The 16,216-nt window shown below is 55.2% G+C and overlaps 3 protein-coding genes across 3 annotated transcripts in view; all 3 read left to right on the plus strand.

Annotated features, from left to right (window-relative positions):
* RPL35A (ribosomal protein L35a) overlaps nucleotides 1-953 on the plus strand; it is a 3,346-nt gene extending 2,393 nt beyond the window's left edge. The window contains exons 4-5 of the mRNA XM_013194998.3: nucleotides 18-162; nucleotides 895-953. Coding sequence (XP_013050452.1) covers nucleotides 18-162; nucleotides 895-918 — 169 coding nt within the window. The 3' untranslated portion in view covers nucleotides 919-953. The remainder of the gene's footprint in view (nucleotides 1-17; nucleotides 163-894) is intronic.
* Nucleotides 954-7,937: 6,984 nt separating this feature from the next.
* Nucleotides 7,938-14,306, plus strand: C9H2orf72 (chromosome 9 C2orf72 homolog). Its single transcript, XM_048076852.2, has 3 exons — nucleotides 7,938-8,561; nucleotides 11,592-11,708; nucleotides 12,645-14,306. The coding sequence occupies exons 1-3, from the start codon at nucleotides 8,000-8,002 to the stop codon at nucleotides 12,731-12,733; spliced, it is 768 nt and encodes a 255-aa protein (XP_047932809.2). The 5' UTR covers nucleotides 7,938-7,999; the 3' UTR covers nucleotides 12,734-14,306.
* An 866-nt stretch (nucleotides 14,307-15,172) lies between these two features.
* The window catches only part of PSMD1 (proteasome 26S subunit, non-ATPase 1), a 71,930-nt gene continuing 70,886 nt past the window's right edge, over nucleotides 15,173-16,216 (plus strand). Inside the window, exon 1 of the mRNA XM_067002432.1 lies at nucleotides 15,173-15,322. Within this exon, the coding sequence (XP_066858533.1) occupies nucleotides 15,307-15,322 (16 nt within the window). The 5' untranslated portion in view covers nucleotides 15,173-15,306. The remainder of the gene's footprint in view (nucleotides 15,323-16,216) is intronic.

Below are 16,216 nucleotides of genomic sequence, written 5' to 3' on the forward strand. Positions count from 1 at the left end.
CTTTTCTGTTTCCTCAGCAACACCGTAACCCCTGGTGGCAAGCCCAACAGGACACGAGTGATCTGGGGGAAGGTAACCCGTGCCCATGGGAACAGCGGCATGGTTCGTGCCAAGTTCCGTTCCAACCTCCCTGCCAAGGCCATTGGACACAGAATCCGAGTGGTGAGTAGTTCTACTTTAGCAACGAGGCATTCATTGGCAGCTTTCGGGGTGCATTTTAATCCCCCAGAGTATGAGGGAAAGCTTGAACTCTCATTTTGTTCTGTTGCTGTTGTGTATTCCTTGCGAAGCTAGGAGAGGTTTATTGCTGGCTGCTTGTGCTGAGAGGATTTGTTGTGCTGTGAAGGGTTTTGTATGCTTGTTCAGGTTGCCTGGAAAGGCTCTTAAAGTTCCTGGACTCTTCTTCAGCTCCCTTGCAAAGTTATTTTGATTTCTTTTCCTTGCATCTTGCATATGTACTTTTTGCACTCTTCTGCCCCAGTTCCTACCCACTGGCAAGGGAACTGTGGCATCATTTTTTTTTCTCCTACCTCCCAAATGTTTTTAACTAAGGGGCCATTATCTTCCTAGTGATTTTGTCCAAAGAAGCATCGTGGGGGTGTTGATTCTTTCTCCTGTGCCTTAGAAAAGGCACAGTAGGAGCTGCATGGTTAAATCCTGAAACCAGACACATGAAGCCTCTTCCACTCAGCGAGCAGGAGGGCTGACAGCTGTGGGGGGAGCCTGGGCACTAGCAAAGTGCTACTTCAGTCACTGAACTACCTGTTACATTTTCTTACTCTTCTACCTCTTGTGTAAATGGGGGAGTTGCTTTTATAGCAGTTGAAGAGAAGCTTGTTTAAAATCATTGCCATAACAAGGTGTCTAACGTGATTCTATTCTTGTATTTTACAGATGCTGTATCCCTCTAGGATCTAAATTTTTATTGGAAATAAAATGCAGAGTCTGTTTCATTTTTGTACATTCCTATTTTATTTTTTCCACCTGTTTTGAGGGATTTCATTACTCTTTAGTGGCATATCAGAGTGTACAGCGCAGTGATGTAGTAGTGACTCCGAACTAGATCCTAAGATGGAGATTTGACCCAGCAAGGCACTTGTACAGCAGACTACATTCTAAAGGCAAATAACTGGCAGCCCTTACCGTGAGCTGTCTTTGCCTCCATCGCAGAACGACTGATTTTCAGGGCTAAGCAATAAATGTTTACAACCTCAGACTGTGCACGCAAGTTTTCTACAGAACGGGAGAAATATTTCCTCACCTCCCAGTTAGGGGAAAACTTGTATTCGTGTTTCTCTTGAACTTGGTGATGACTGCTGTTGGGACAAAACTGTGTAGTGGGACATTAAATCCCAGCAGGCGTAAGTCGTTCCAGCTCTCATCTAAAAAATAATAGTTTTAATAGAATCAGAGAGGCCACGTTTGGCTGGACAGCATGCATGCCATTAGTGTCTGCTCTGTGTAATTAAGTTACTCACCTGTTGGACATTTCTATTGTACAGCTCTAGTGTGTGTGAGTTAATACCTGCTGGTTTCCTTTCCAGCCTTGCCACAAAGAGTGTGTGGGATGGGAAGAATCTTTAAATCAGGATACTCTTCAACTTTCATGACTTTAAAGTCTGTTGAACAAAAAGGCAGTGAAAATAGACTGAAGGATGCATAAGTCTGAGTTTCTTGGTACATCTCTCAAAAATACTGGGTAATTTTAAGGGAGGTTTCAGGCGGCTGCAGGTTGCCATGGCCACTGCTGATGTCATAGTCTTCCTTTCTTCCCAAAATGACCCATCGATACCCCACGAGGGTGATAAGTGCTGATGGATCACGGCAGTTCAGACACTAGGAGAGCATCCCTGGCTGCTGAGGCAGGTGAGTCAATGCCCTAACCCTCACTCCAGTGTATGTTTTTTTTTTCCCCTCATGAATGAGAGCTTGCCTGGCCCTGCTGCTTGTGTGAGAACGCTTGCAGAGAAAAGCTGCAGCTTCTGCATGGATGGAGAGAAACTGGGCAGCTTACGGGGTACTTGGGTCAAGCAGGGCTTTATTCTTAGAAATACAGAGTTGCGCACATAGGCCAACGTGACGCGTGGTGACCAGGTTCAGACACAGGAGGGAGGATGAGCTGGGCTTCACAAGCAGTGTGATCTGGGAATTAAAATAATGTCCCAAGGAAGGACAGCTGTTGTACGCAACCGCAGCCTGCGGTGGAGGGCAAGGCAGGATCCTGAAGATGTTTCGGCTGCCTCCTGCCGCAAGGGGACGCTGCTCCCTCAGCTTCATGCCATCCTCGCTCCAAAACCCTGATTTCTTCGCTGCGTCAAAGCTGAACAACCTACCTTAGGAAATTTCTGTCAGAAATCATGGAGTTTCTGCTTTGCATGAAGTGAGGTGTTTGGGCAAGGCAATGTCCCCTAGAAACCTGCTGGGATGGTTCAGCTGTGAGCAGGGAGGGAGTCAGAGCAGGACGGCTGCCTCTGGGTTTTAGACTGTCCCAGCACTGGCACAGTAAAAGAAACCCAGATATAAGAGCTAAGACCATGCTTTTCTAGAAGACCCTGGGAGCTGAGGTCTCTGGTACATAGTTCCCATCAGCACAAAGCTGCTGAAATTTCCCAGGTTTTTTTGTAGACACAGGAAGATGGGATGGCCGAGACGCTGCAAACAAGGTAACGGTCCGTCTCCTGTTGTGGTGTTTGCCATTAGCATGTTGGTTGTTTTCAAGGTACTCTGAGCACATCAGAGTAGTTGAAGGGCTGAAGACCTGCTCTCTGAACTTGTTACAGTGGCTGGATCCGTGGGGACCTTCCCACCTACCCTGATGGAAGGCCCGGTTGAATTACTGGGATGAGTGGTCTTGAATTGGTGTCACTGTGGAAGCAGTAGATAATTTTTGTCTTTAAAAACAGTGGCGCGTATAATAGCCCAACTCACATCCCGTCCTTTCTGGGCATGACAAGGCACCATTGTTAGTTGTGCTTTTTTTGTGTTAGGACTTTAAATATGTCTTCTTTATTTAATTTTTTTTCAGATCTTATATCCAGCTACCATCGAACTATCACCAAAAGAAATATTAAAGCCTAGTGTTTATTTCATTTCCCTGTGTATTTCTATAAGCTTTAAAGCAATAAACATCAAATAATGTGGAACTGCTGATAAAACTGCACGTATGTGCAATATAGTATGGAAGGGGTAGGGTTTGCAGTTGGTACAGAGCCTCTGAGCCAACCTGGAGGATTCTTTCCCTCAGTAACGTTATATTCAAGTACGGATTCTTTCCACATCCCTAAGGATAATGAGGTGATACCAAGCAAAGCAACACTGCTAGAAGTGTTTGGGTGGTGCTGGTACTTTGCAGCCTCTTGGATGAGGTTTTGGTTCTGTGGAAAAAAAAATGCTTTAAAGGACAGGGAGGAAAATGACCTTGTCTGGTTGTTCGGATGTAATTGTAGCACACTTGACCTGATTTCTCTGTTGTGGAAGAGTCCTTCAGTGAGCAATCAGGCATCTTGAGGTAAAGCCCCACCTTTTTTTAGAGTGCACTTGCTGTTTTGGTTCAAGCTAAAGCAGAAATTATCTCCCTCGAGTCAACACAAGATGCTTTCTGCGTGCTGCGGGCAGTTCAGGCAGCTTGTCATTGTAGAAAGTTTGGCTTCAAAAGACTCCTCATCAGCACATTAGAGCATCCTTAAAGCATGTAACCATGATGAAATCCTGTGCCTCTGCTATCTGCTGAAGCATCCGAAAGCTGGTTAGCCATCCAGTTTCAGGCACAACTCGTGTGTCACTCAAATTTCTCCTGTCAGCACGTTCCTGCCATGTCCAGGCACTTTGTGTGGTGATGCGTGGCGCTGCTGGTGGGACAGAAGCTGTGAAGCACGAGGCTGCAATCCTGGGACCACGGGGATGGCCTGCAGGGACCAGTGCTGCAGCTGCAGGGGTGTGTGGCTGGAGCAGGAGTGCGATCACACGGGAAGGAGAGGAAGCAGAAGGCCCTGGCACTCGGGCTGCAGCGTGTGTCCTTCCCTGGCTCATCCTGAGTGGATACAGGAGGCTCAGAGCTGCCTGCTCTGCTGCTGTGGTTGCTCCTCCAACGAGGTGTCCAATGAGGCCAAGTCACGGGAGAGCCACTCTTTAAGTGTTTAAAGCCCTTCTCGTTTTGACTAACACAGGGTTGAGGAGCTTTCATGTGGTGGCGATGGCTGCCGGGCGAGAAGGGGCACCGAGCTCCAGCAAAGCAGGAACCAGCTGCTGTGGCCTGAAAGCTGTCCGGCCACCTCAGCTAGAGCCCGAAGAGGAGAGAGACATGCTAACAAGCATTAGCACTGCTCCACGGCCCAAAAATCTGTCGAGGCCTGTAGGTCTCTTCCCGAGAGGCAGAGAGAATGACCTGCTCTGCTCAGCTGGCATCACACACTGCGAGCAGCAGGGATCGGCTGTCCTGTGGGCTCCTGGTGTATGAGCATCTGATTGCCACCTCCAAAAGAAGATCTTGATCAAAATGGCACTCAAACCAAGCTTTGCTTCTTTCTGAAAGAAAACTTTGGTAGCCCTGCTCCTTACTGATCCAACGCATCGTGCCTACGTGCCAGGACAAAGTCCAAACACACGTTGGGGCAATCAGGTAGGGTGCCAGGAGGGAACCTTGCCAGCTGGCTACCTGTGGCCTCTTTCAGGGCTCAACGGTGTGAAAGCAGGCAGCTCCAAAACATCCTGCTCTGCCCATTGGAACAACTCCAGCCTGGGGAGCTGATGGACCTGTCCTTCGTGGCTCAGGTCCTGCCGTCAAACCAATGGCCACGAGGTTTCAGGGCCCAACGAGGCCGGGAGCGCAGGGACAGTGGCATCGTGGTTATTTCTTCCTTGGCTCTGGCAGGGCCTGGGGACCCCTTGTCTCTAAGCAAAAACCCCCAGGGTTTTGTCTGCATCGGAAGAAACTGGTGATGGGAGCAGCTTCAGCAAACATCTGATGGCAAAGTGGGGTTGGGAAATCTTTGGGTTGGAAACCTGCTTGGGATTCTCGTAAATAGAAAGGAAAGACAGGAATCCTTTATATCCTTTATCCTGTCCTCTCTCTGCTCTCTTTAGATGAGAGGTAAATCATGGTAAGTGCATCTCCTAAGGGGGCCTAATCCCACAGATCCTTGGTCTTGCTTAGATGTTGAGGCACTACTAATATAAAGGGTATATTTATTTCTCTGGACAAAGCATCCTCTCTTCCCCCTTTTGAAGTCCAAAATGAAGAGATGATGTGTTTGCCCTGAATAGGCATGGGCATATGTAAGAGGTGCAATTACCCTGCCTCGTTTAGGGCAAGCTGTAGAGATTTTCTACAAGCGTTTCTGTCAGATTGCTGTCTGAAGGCAAAGGGCAGAGTGCCGGGCCTTGTAAACACATCTGGGTTTCTGCTCGGATGCCGGCCAGAGCTCTGAAGTCGCTTTGTTGGGGACTGCCTCTGACCCGTGCGAGCTGTATCTCTGTATCTCTGTAACACAAGGGGAGATAAAGGTGTGTTTGCTGTTAGATCTTGCCTCTGTTAATGAGTAAGGAAATGTAAACGAGGTTGTTTGGGTATTGTGGGTGACATTCACCTTTCTAACCAGCCCCCTCTGGCAGTGGTAGATGTGTACCCAAAATTAACTATACAATCGCAGAGGCCGCAAAGAACGGCTCCATCCGTTCCCAAATATTAGTTTTTGGGTGACTGTGCTGGCAGTTTAAACGTCAGGGCCACCGAGGAGAAACAGCCAGCAGTGCTTGTTCTGGGCTGAGCCGGGAAGATCCCTGCGGTTTTTCCTGTACCCTCCCCACAAGGAAAAACTTCATCAACCCGGGGAGCGACCTGCCGAAAGCCCCCTTCCCGAGGCACTTTGGGGTCTCTGTGCGAGCCACTCGCACAGCACTGGTTGAGAAGAGCCCTGCGAGCCCGATGCTGTGGTGGTCTTTGCACATCAGGTGGGGTGTTGCTGGCACTACCACGCTGCAGGATGTGCCAGCGGCGTTTTGGCAGGCTGGCGTGCAGTTTTAACGTGCCGTGGGGCTGGTTTGCAGGGAGCGCCCCACGTCCTCGGAGCAAACAGGTTCTGCTCTTCCCCTGGTCAAACTGGCCAAAGCAAGAGCTTTTCCTTGGCTTGGTGCTTGCAGGGAGGAGCTCTTCAGCTGTCTTGTTGTACAGATCCCTTCCTGGAGCCCTTCTGCTTGTGGCTGGCTTCTGGAGAACCCCCGGCATGAGATCCATACCTAAAATTCTGTCAGAGGGGAAGGTGTGAGCAGAGAAACCCCAGGGCTGTGGGCTGCTGGGGACCTGCACCTTCCTGATGGCCCTGATGCTGCTCCTGGCACGGCTCCTGGTGCTGACTGCACCCAGGGCTCTTCTCCCCCGGATAAAATGCAGGGCCACGAGCAGGATTCTGACCAGATGAGAGGAAATCCTTGTAAATGCAAAACCTGGGCAACATTAAGGCCAGACCTGGCTGTTGAACTGTGTCCGACTGTAGCCCTGGCACGCTGACATCTGCTCTCAGGATCCCCACGCTGGCGCGGGACCGTAGCCTCTTGCAACAACAGACCCTGATCTTTGGAAGAGGGCCCTAATCCTCCTGGTTTATCTCCCCCAACCTGGTTATCAGCACTAGTCAATGAGTAAGTTACTTTTACTAAGAGCTAGGGCAGAAACTCTCTGAAACCCTTGCCCAGGCTGTCCAGCCCCACGGTGCTGGCGTGGGGCAGCGTTTGCTAAGCCCGTTGTAGCTGGACCACGCATTTTCCTGGCTTAAAACTGGTGGCACACAGCGACCTCCCTGAGCTGCCCCACCTCGGCTGTGACTGAGGAGCTGCTGGTGGCCAAGGGGAAAGTCAGGGAGCGGGCACGCTGGCTCTGCCACCTTAGGGGCACCTCTTGGCAATCACAGACCCCAGGTGGCTGGGTGGGTGCATGGATTTCTGCTCTGCTTTCATCCTCGGCGCTCTGAGACCTCCGTGTCCCACAGAGGTGCTCTGCAAGGGCAGCTGCCTGCCGCTGGCACCTCTGAGCCATTCGTTCCCTATCAAACTGGGAGCTATTAAATGTTTGGGGGGAGTCTGGGACCTGTTTATGACACGGAATAGGGAAAGTGTTAACCGCGTGTGCTGCGGGTAAGAGCTTCCTGGTTCACCTCCAGGCGTGCCAACGCCGGGGCTGGGCACTGCACTGGCCCTCATGTGGCGTTCATTCACTGTCGGCTGGCAGAGCTCGCTCGTGGCCTCTTCCCTGTGCCAGGGCTGTTAAACACGTGCCAGCACTGAAATCCTAATTATAGCCCCGCACTTACCCCTGCAAACATCCTGTGCTCCCATGGGACGTGTCCCAGGGCCGGTGGGGCTGAGGGGCTGTGTTTGTGCTGGGGGGGGGATGCGGTGTTTGCAGAGGGGGAGCGAAGGGGGATTGCGTGGGAAGGGACCCCGAGGTGCAGCGTGTGGGGTGGGGACGCAGCTTGGCTTTGTGGTGCTTCTGGGGCTTTGCGCTCGTGCAGGAATTGGGGAACCTGTGAGCCGTGGGGTGGGTATGGCCCTTGGGGTGCTAGCTATTCCCCACGGCGTGGTGTTATCGCGGTTATAGCACAGCCAGCTGTGGGCTACAGCCCGAGGTGCCCACGGAGGCCACCCCACCGCCACCCCGTGTCACAGCGTGTCACACACTGGGGGTGCACATTACACCCGTGGGGCGTGCAGTCACGGTGCCTCATGCACGCCCCCTTCGCGACCCTCACATCCTCCTCTACCCCTTCCCACCTTCTCTCACCTGCCTTCCAGCACCTCCCGAGTTCGCCGGGGGCCTCGGCGCACCGGGGGGGGGGGGGGGATGGGACCGGGGGGATGCTTTGGGGCCGGTTGGGGTGGGAAGGGATGGGGTTGGGATGGGGCCAGCCCCTTGCGGAGCTCCGGGCCCGGTGCCGGGAGGCGGGCCGGGGGGCGGTGCGCTGCTGCGGGCCGGGCTCGGCGGAGGCTGCGGAGGAGGCTGCGGAGGATGGAGGCTGCGGAGGAGCTGCGGGAGCTGCGGGCGCTGGTGGAGCGGGCGGGCGGGCGGCGGGCGGTGCTGCTGGTGGCCGAGGTGGCCGAGGGAGCTCCGGCGGCCTCCGCCTTGGCCTCGTTCGCCCGAGACTTGCTGGGAGACGAGGCTCCTCCGGCACCGGGACCGACACCGGGACCGATACCGGGCTGCCCCTCCCGCTCCCGGTGCCGGTCGCGGGGCGGCGGAGGGCGGCGGGCGCTGGCGGCGGGGCTGCTGCTGGTGCTGTGCCGCGGCGGGGCGGCGAGGGGCCGAGGGAACCGGGCACGGCTGCGGGAGGTGGTGCGGGACGTGCGGGGCCGCCTCCCCCCGGGGCCGCCGCCCGCCGCCGTCGTCGGTGTCCTCCTGCCCGGGGGGGACGGGGAGGACGCGGCCGTGCTGGACGCCACCCTCCGCCGCCACTTCCCGGCCCCGGGAACCGTGCAGGGGGCTCGCTACAGCCCCGGCAGCCCCGCAGCCCTCCGAGAGTGCCGTGCCGCAGCCTGCCGAGCTCTGCGAGCGGCCCTGCAGCACCCCGCAGGTACCGGGGGTACCGGGCACAGGGTGGGCATCCCGCCCGGGTGGGTCAGGGAGCCGCGTGGTGCTTCCCCGTGGGGTCTGTGCCATCCCGATGGGAGCCCATCCCAAGGAGAAGTGCTGCTTCTCAATGGGATTTGGCCTTCTGCAATGGGATTTGCTCCGCTGGCCGGTGGGATCAATCCCTCCTCGGCTGGACCCGGCTCTCCGCCACGGGAGCTGCGCCGTTGCGGAGCCTCTGCCCCTCTCCAGGGAGATCTGGCTGTTCCCAAAGGGATCGGCTCCGTGCTGGTGGAGTCTGAGCCTTCCCGGTGGGATCTGCCCCTTCCCGGTGGGAATCTCAGCCCTGGCAGCCAGGGAAGGTTGGGAAGCGCCGAAGCAGCGCTTGGATGGCAGGGATGTGGCACGTGGCAGCTGTGACGTGGTGGCACACCGTGCTTACGTCCAGGGGACGGGGGCTCGGGGCGCAGCCCGTGCCGCAGGTCCTGCGGGAGGAAAGTGCTCGTGTCGGCTTCACGGAATGAGTCAGAACAAGTGGGCGTTTGGGTGTCAAACCACATGCTGTTGGTGGCCAGTGTGAGCACCGTGAGGGTGGCAGGATGAAAGCTGGGTGTCACCGGGGCCTCGAGGCGAGAGGCGAGGCGTGTTTGTGTGCAGGCACAGGGCGCTGGGCAGCTGGGCAGGCTCTGCCCCACGGCAGCCACACAAAAAAATACAGGCTCACATTAATCTTAGGCACTGCTTGTCTTGGGTTGTTCCCCTTTCTTCCTCCTTTAATTTTTCCCACTTTTCTCTTGCTCCGCTTCAAGTCCAGGCGCTCCGGCGTTCTGCTCTTTCTGGGCCCTGCCCCTGAGGGGTCCCAGCGGTGCTCTGCAGCTCCACGGGGACAGCTCCTCTGTGACCCCAGGGACACAGGGACAGCCGGCTGCAGCTCAGGGGCTTCTTCCACCGGTTCAGCTCAGGATCCTGGATCTGAATGCTGAGGGGTTTTGAGACCAGTGGGACCCACTGCATCCCCCTGGGACCCGCTGCATCCCCCCTGGAGGGTGTGGGGCTGTCTTCTGCCAACCCTTTGCGCTGAGGCAGGCGTGTCCCCCTTTCCATCTTCCCTCCTTCCGAAGGCTTTTGCTTTCCTCACATTGTTCCTGCTGCAAGAATTCCTTCTGGTGATCTCGCGGATGCCAGTGCACCCTCCAGTTCTGCTCTGGTGGGACAGCAGCTGCAGAGGCAGAAAACTATCCCTGCGTGTCACCTTTTTCCACCTTTGCACGGCTGGCACTTGCCTCAAAACATGTGTCTTTGTGACTGGCTGTGGATTTGTGCTCCGTGCAGCTGTGGGGTTGGAGAGCAGTGGAGAAAGAGGAGCAGAAAGCCTGAGCAGGCGCTGCCAGCAGCCTGTTTGTGTGTGCTTTGTACGCGTCGTGGGTAGGAGGACTCAGCTTTAATTCACCTCTGACGGTGCTCTTAGTCATGTAAGTGTCCCATGGCCTGCATGTGCAATGAGGATGCTCCTCCGCTGCAGGGTCAGCTTCTTTTCATGCCCCTGTGAGCCCTATGTACCGAAACCTCCACGTGGCTCCTGCTGTGCCACTCCGGAGAGCTGGGGACCTGGCAGTGCCAGCCACATGGAGGAGAATGGGCTTCAGTGCGGCCTGGGCTCCTTCACCCTGTGGCCTTCCCCCAGGAGAGTAATATATTTAGTGTAATGTGAGGGAGGAATGTGTGAAATATGGGCCTGGGGCTGTGGAGCGCCCTGCAAAGCAGGTTCTAGGGGTGCCACAGAAAGATGTCATCAGTGGGGGCTGAGCTTGTCACGTTCCCCTTCTCAGCTTTGAAGTTTCCTTTCTCAGCTTTGAAAGGGGCTTGTGCTAAGCTGACAACAGATGCTCTTGCATCTGAATAAGGATACTGGGAGGACTGCAGAATATCTGCGTATAATTTGTAAGGCTGTGTCCATGTGCTCGTGCCCTTTTTATTTCAGACCAGCCTCAGTGCCCCTTCCTCATCCAGCACATCACTGCCCTGCTCTGCCCAGGAGAGCCACCCTGGCGCTGAGCCCCTTGCCGGGAAGGTCCCAGGCTCTGTTCTTTGTGTGGTGGAGCTGGGACGGGAGCAGCAACGGGGCTCACGCGCCTCGGGTCTCAGCAGGAACGAGCCAGGTGCCCCGGTGTGTGTGGAGCCCCCGAGGGCTGTGAGGAGGGGATGTGTTTGTGGCTGCAGGTTTTGGTTTGTGGACGGGTAGGAAACGCGGCTAATATAAACCTTTTGGTGTTGCAATGGTGCGATAAGACGAAGGACGCTGAAACGGTTTATCATTTGTCAGTGGGAGATAAGGTCTGATTAGGAGGTGAAAGGCTGTGAGGTATTTCAATGGGGATGCTGAGCTGCTGCTCTTGGAGAGAGCAACCGTACAAAACGAGCTGTTGTAGTGTTTGCAAGCTTTCATGTTATAGTGAAACACTACAGCAGCTTGGTAGTAACTTGCTGTGACCTTCATTGTCCTCCAGAACAAAATGCTGCATGTGGATGGAGGCCACATGCTTGCTGCACTTTGCAATCATTACAGCTTTAGTTTTTGGTGTCCTGCGAGCCCCTGCTCCCCACGGGAGTGCTGAATAAAGGGGGGAGCGGTCAGTAGGTCGAGGTGGCAGAAGCCGTGTGGGAATACAAAAGAAAAACTTCCTTCTGCAGGAGTGCTCTAGGCGTGTTAGTCCTCAGGAGCGCCACGTGCGCTGGCTGAGCCCCTGCCAGGTTTCTCTTCCTGGGCCGCCAGCAGCTGCCGTGTCCAAACCAGCGTCTGCTGGGGGAAACGAGCCTTCAGGGTGGGTTCTGGCAGCCCTGTGGCACAGTGGAAACCAACACTGGGGACAAATTTCCAGGCACTGGAAGCCTGAGATAAGGATTTCCAGGAGCTGCCATGTGCTTTTTGGCAAGGAGGGCCCCGGTTTTGCTGCTGGAGGGGGTGAGTCGGGAGGTGGGGGAGCACAGCACAGACCCAGCACTGTTCTGAACTGGTCTTCTCTCGTTTGTCCAGAAGAGGAGAAGGAGAGGGAGAGGTGGAGGCTGCCTGCCTTCCTGCAGTGCGCTTCCTGGAGCCGGAGGAGCCGGAGAAAAGGCCACATATCGAAAGATGCAAACAATGTTCATGAAGGTATGCCCAGCTCCCTTGAATACACCTTCAGTGACTGCTGGAGGTTCCTCACCAACTCCCTGGTGGTCCTCATGTCCGCACCCCTTGCTGGTGGCCTCCTGAAGCCAGCTCCAGCTCCAGACGTCTCTTCTCTGGCTCAGTTTTGGCCAGAACATAAAGACACCTGGCAGCTGTGCCTTCTGGCCTTTCACTTGTCTAAATAATGGCACTCTGGGTCCAGTGTCCAGCTACGCCCCTGGAGGACTGCTGGGCTCAGCTGCGTTTTGCAGGAGATCCTGGCGACACAACTGCTCTGCATCCACGCAGTGAATTGGAAGCATCACCCCGATCTTACGTGATGTTTTCTGCAAATACCGCTGGGAGCAGCGTTCCCAAACCACTTGCATTTGGGGCTGGCAGGGATAAGCACGAGGGCGGTCAGCCCTGGGCTCGCTGATTCAAAGGAAATTGTTCAGGCATGGTGTGGAGATCCACACTGCTGCATGGAGCCTGTGAGCAGGGGGGGGTCCTCTGTAAAAAACATGAGGGTCTGAGAAAACAACTGAAATGGCCAATTTGTGCAGCTTTGAGACAGCTCCTCTCGGGGAAGACAGCGGCGCAGAAAATTGATGTGCCTGATCTTGCAGTCGATGCCAGGCAGGCGAAGCCTCATACCTGCGCAGAGCATTTTGAGGTTGCTGAGTCTGCAGGAGTCCGTGGGGCTGTCTGCAGGGATGCTGCTCCTTTGCTCACGGGTCACCTCTACTTGGTGAAGTGATGCTGAGTTTGTAAAACAAAACGAGAATCCATTATGAAAAAAAGCAGCTGTGCTTAGGTTGTGAGAATATATCAACTGCTTCATCCCTACGCTTTATTTCCGTGTTGGTTTAAGTTGCAGTTTACACGAGGAAGGGTTTCCCACCCAGCTCTCCCTTGACCCCTCTGTGCTCTTTGCAGATGACCAGCAGGACCCCCAGGAAGTGGCTCTGACCAGCCTGTCTCCCAACGGAAACTACGAAGAAGCCGCAGGAGGCACGGGCACCTAGAGCTGCGGGGCACCCAGCACGATCCATGTCCCGGTCCTGCCTGGCTGGTGTGGAGCAGCGGGAGGAGGAGCTGCTGTGTGCCTGCTCACGCTCTCCTTGCAGAGCCCACCGCTCCCAGGAGATGCTGGAATTCGCCAGGGTCTTCCACGGCTGCCAACAGCCTCCGAGGTCCATGCCAGAGCCATCCCCTGCCCTGCGCCCTGCTGCCTGGGGGTGCCTGCAGGTGCCGGTGGACGCTGGGCTTTGGAGAAGCCCTTTGGGAATGTACCCTGGGCAAGGTGACGTGGGGACTTTGGGTGTCAGTCTGCATGAAGAAAGGGGAATGCTTGCTAATTTGGAGCAAAATTCCCCACTGAGATTGCCAGGGCTGGCCTCTCAGGCAAACAGTCTGCTGCCTTGTTTTCATGTGTTATTGCTGTTTTGAAGTTCCTGCCCTCTCTCTGATCAAGAAAAAGAAAAAAAAAAAAGGAAAAGACAACACGGTGACATGAAGACTGCAGTGGGACTAAATATGAGGTCTTGGCCAGCTGAAAAGGCTTAGATGTAGATAAGCGATGTGAAGAAATGTTTAAGCAGTTCCAAAAGGCTACCCGTAGTCTGTGGAGCAACAAAATTACAAGTCCTTGTTTTACAGGGAATAGTGTTGTAGTGGTAGAATACCTATTTTATGCTTATTTTAATGCAACAGAAAACGGGTCTTGGTTTGCTTGCGGCACAAGCTCCTGGGCTGTGTTTGCTCCTGGCTGTCCCTTTGGAGTTTCACTGAGCTCAGGCCAGAAGCTTCGGCCCCTCACGTCCTGCCTCCCTGTTCCCTGCTGGATGACGGCAGTGCGTCCTCCCTGCGTGTCCGTCTGTCTTCTTTCTCACTTCTTTTTCCCAGTGGCAGCAGAGCGTCTGCAGTACTGCCAGCTCCAGCCAGCACTCCCCTCCAGCAGCATGCCTTCGGCTTTTCTCGAGCTCTTACCCGAAGCAGGGGCTGGGTTTGTCACCCGGCTCTGCTTGTGACCGTCAGCGGTCTTCCCGTGCCTCAGTCTCCCCACCAGCAGGATGGGGATGGCGACGCCTTGCCTACCTCACCAGGGCGACGACGGTAACGCTGAGGCTAGAGTCGTTGCCCTTCGTGGTGGTGCTGCTCTGCCCTTCGGGCTGGGAGAGGTGAATCTTTATTTTCTTGCAGTATTTGGCCTTTGCCACCCAGAATGTACTAATGAAGAAGCGACCCACTACAGATCTGCAGTTAAACCTTAGCGTTACAAATCCAATGGATTTATTTACTGGTAATTTATAGGTAAATCATTGCACATTTCTCTAGCACTGAAATTTGCATTGAAACTGGTGAAGTGTCAGCAATTTAGAGGTGTGAGTGGGAATGCATTTGACCCCAAGTATTTTTTTTTCCTTTGGCTGAAGAGTGAAGTAACTTTTTTTCTTTTTTTTTTTTTTCCTACATTAAGTGGGTACACGATGGTGCTGTATTAAATTTTACATGTTTAATTGATTTCATAATTTAAGGGCTCTGTTATTCTAAGTGTTTGCTGTAAAGAATAAAGACATTTCATTTCTGAATTACAAATTGCTTGTTTGTTTACTATAGCATCGTCTTCAAAATAATGTTATACATGGATTAAATGATTATTGGGGAAAGATTGGGGGAAGGGGATTGGGGGAAAGGATGGAGGGTTTGGGATTGGGGTAATTATTGGGGAAGGGGATTGGGTGAATTACTGGGGAAGGATTGGGGGAAGAAGTTTGGGGAAGGATGGGGGGAAGAACGGGGGGAATTACTGGGGAGGGGGATTCGGTAATTATTGGGGAAGGATTGGGGAAGGGGACTGAGGGAAAGGTGGGTGGGAAGGGAATTGGGGGAAGGGGATTTGGGTAATCATTGGGGAAGGGTTGGGGGAAGAAGATGGGGGGATAGATTGGGGGAATTATTGGGGAAAGCTTGGGGGATGGATTTGGGGAAGGACTAGGAAAAGGGATTTGGGGAATTATTGGGAAAGGATTGGGGGAAGGATGGGGGAATTATTGGGGAAGGACTAGGGAAAGATTGGGGAAGAAGATGGAGGGAAGGACTGAAGGAATTATTGGGGAAGGATTTGAGGAAGGATTGGGAAAGGGGATTTGGGGAATTATTAGGAAAGGACTGGGGAAAGGGATTGGGGGCAGGATGCGAGATTTATTGGGGAATTATTGCGGAAGGACTGGGTAACGACGAGTGAAACCACTGGGTAAGGCCGGGGCAGGGCTGAGGGGAGAGCAGGGGCAGCCCCACCCCCCTCCCCGTGAGGCGCGAGGCCCCCTCATCGCCGCCATGAGCGGGGGGCGGAGAGCTGCCCGCCCCGCGCCTGCCCAGCGGGCGCCTTTCCCAGCAGGCGCTGTGCGCGGCCACCTCCTCCCGACAGCGGCGGGCGCCCTGCCGGAAGGGGACCTCGGCGGCACTTCCGGGCCGGGCGGCAGCGGAGCGGCGGCGGCGGCGGAGCGGCGGCGGCGGGGGCAGCGCTGTAGTGCCGCGGCGGGGCCGGGCGAGGCGGGGCGGAGCTGGGCGCCACCTCCGTCCGCGGGCCGCCACCATGATCACCTCGGCCGGTGAGGGAGCCGAGCGGGGCCGCGCCGCCCGCCGGGGTTTCGCTGAGTCAGGGCCGGCACCGGGCGCCGCCGTAGGCCGCGGGGGGGCCGCTGGCGGCGCTCGTGGGGGGGTGGAGGGGGGGCGCAGCACGGGGACCCCCCCCCCCCCCACCGGTTCCTGCACCCGTTGCCTCAGTGAGGCTCGGAGGGAGCGGGGCCGTGGCTGCTGTCGGAATCGGCGTCCCGCAGAAGCCCGGCCCGGGGGGGGGGGGGGGGGGCGCCGGTGTGTGGCGGGGCTCTGTGAGGCACCGAGCGCGGCCCCCGGCCCCAGGAGGGAAACGAGGCGGGGGAGCCGCGGGGTGATGTCTCGGGGGGGGGGGTCCTGATCCCACAGAGGCCTTGGGGAGGGAGAGGGAGAGTAGAGGGCCCAGGGGAAGGGGGGGGGGATGGGGAGTGAGGCGTTAAGCGCTGCCTCTGGGCCTGCTGGGGTCTGTTATAGAGTGAGAAAATACAAAAAGTGTTCCCGAGGGTGCTGGGGACAGAAATCATCGTGTGGCTGAGGGCGGCTTCGCGAGGGAAACAATGCAGAGGGTAATGGCCTGCACGGAGCTCTCTCTTTCCGAACCCTTTGTTTTTGTGTTTTAGGTTTTGTTTTAATTGAGAAGAAGTAGGAATTAGCATTATAGGGCTTTTAAAAAGGCGGAAGCGGTATGTTGAAGAGCAGTAAGATTGCTTTTACCAAAAACGTAGGAGCTTATAAAAACAAATGTATACTCTGAGCAGGGTAGAAGAAAACCACTTGAAGGAAGAGTGCTGTGTGGCCTGGGGGCCACCTGGGTGCTCCTTCAGGCGTTACTGAAGGATGCTTGTGTACCTTGTTCTTAAAAAAATCTGGTGATGGGGATTCCGCAGCAT

This window comes from Anser cygnoides, chromosome 9, assembly GCF_040182565.1.
Source record: "Anser cygnoides isolate HZ-2024a breed goose chromosome 9, Taihu_goose_T2T_genome, whole genome shotgun sequence".
Lineage (NCBI taxonomy): Eukaryota > Metazoa > Chordata > Aves > Anseriformes > Anatidae > Anser > Anser cygnoides.

What these genes read in the sequence shown, in the direction of transcription:
- C9H2orf72 (XM_048076852.2), top strand. Translation starts at nt 8,000, where the DNA reads ATGGAGGCTGCGGAGGAGCTGCGGGAGCTGCGGGCGCTGGTGGAGCGG. An exon ending in GGCCCTGCAGCACCCCGCAG is followed by an intron (nt 8,562 to 11,591) that starts GTACCGGGGGTA and finishes TCGTTTGTCCAG; the next exon opens with AAGAGGAGAAGGAGAGGGAG. An exon ending in TGCAAACAATGTTCATGAAG is followed by an intron (nt 11,709 to 12,644) that starts GTATGCCCAGCT and finishes TGCTCTTTGCAG; the next exon opens with ATGACCAGCAGGACCCCCAG.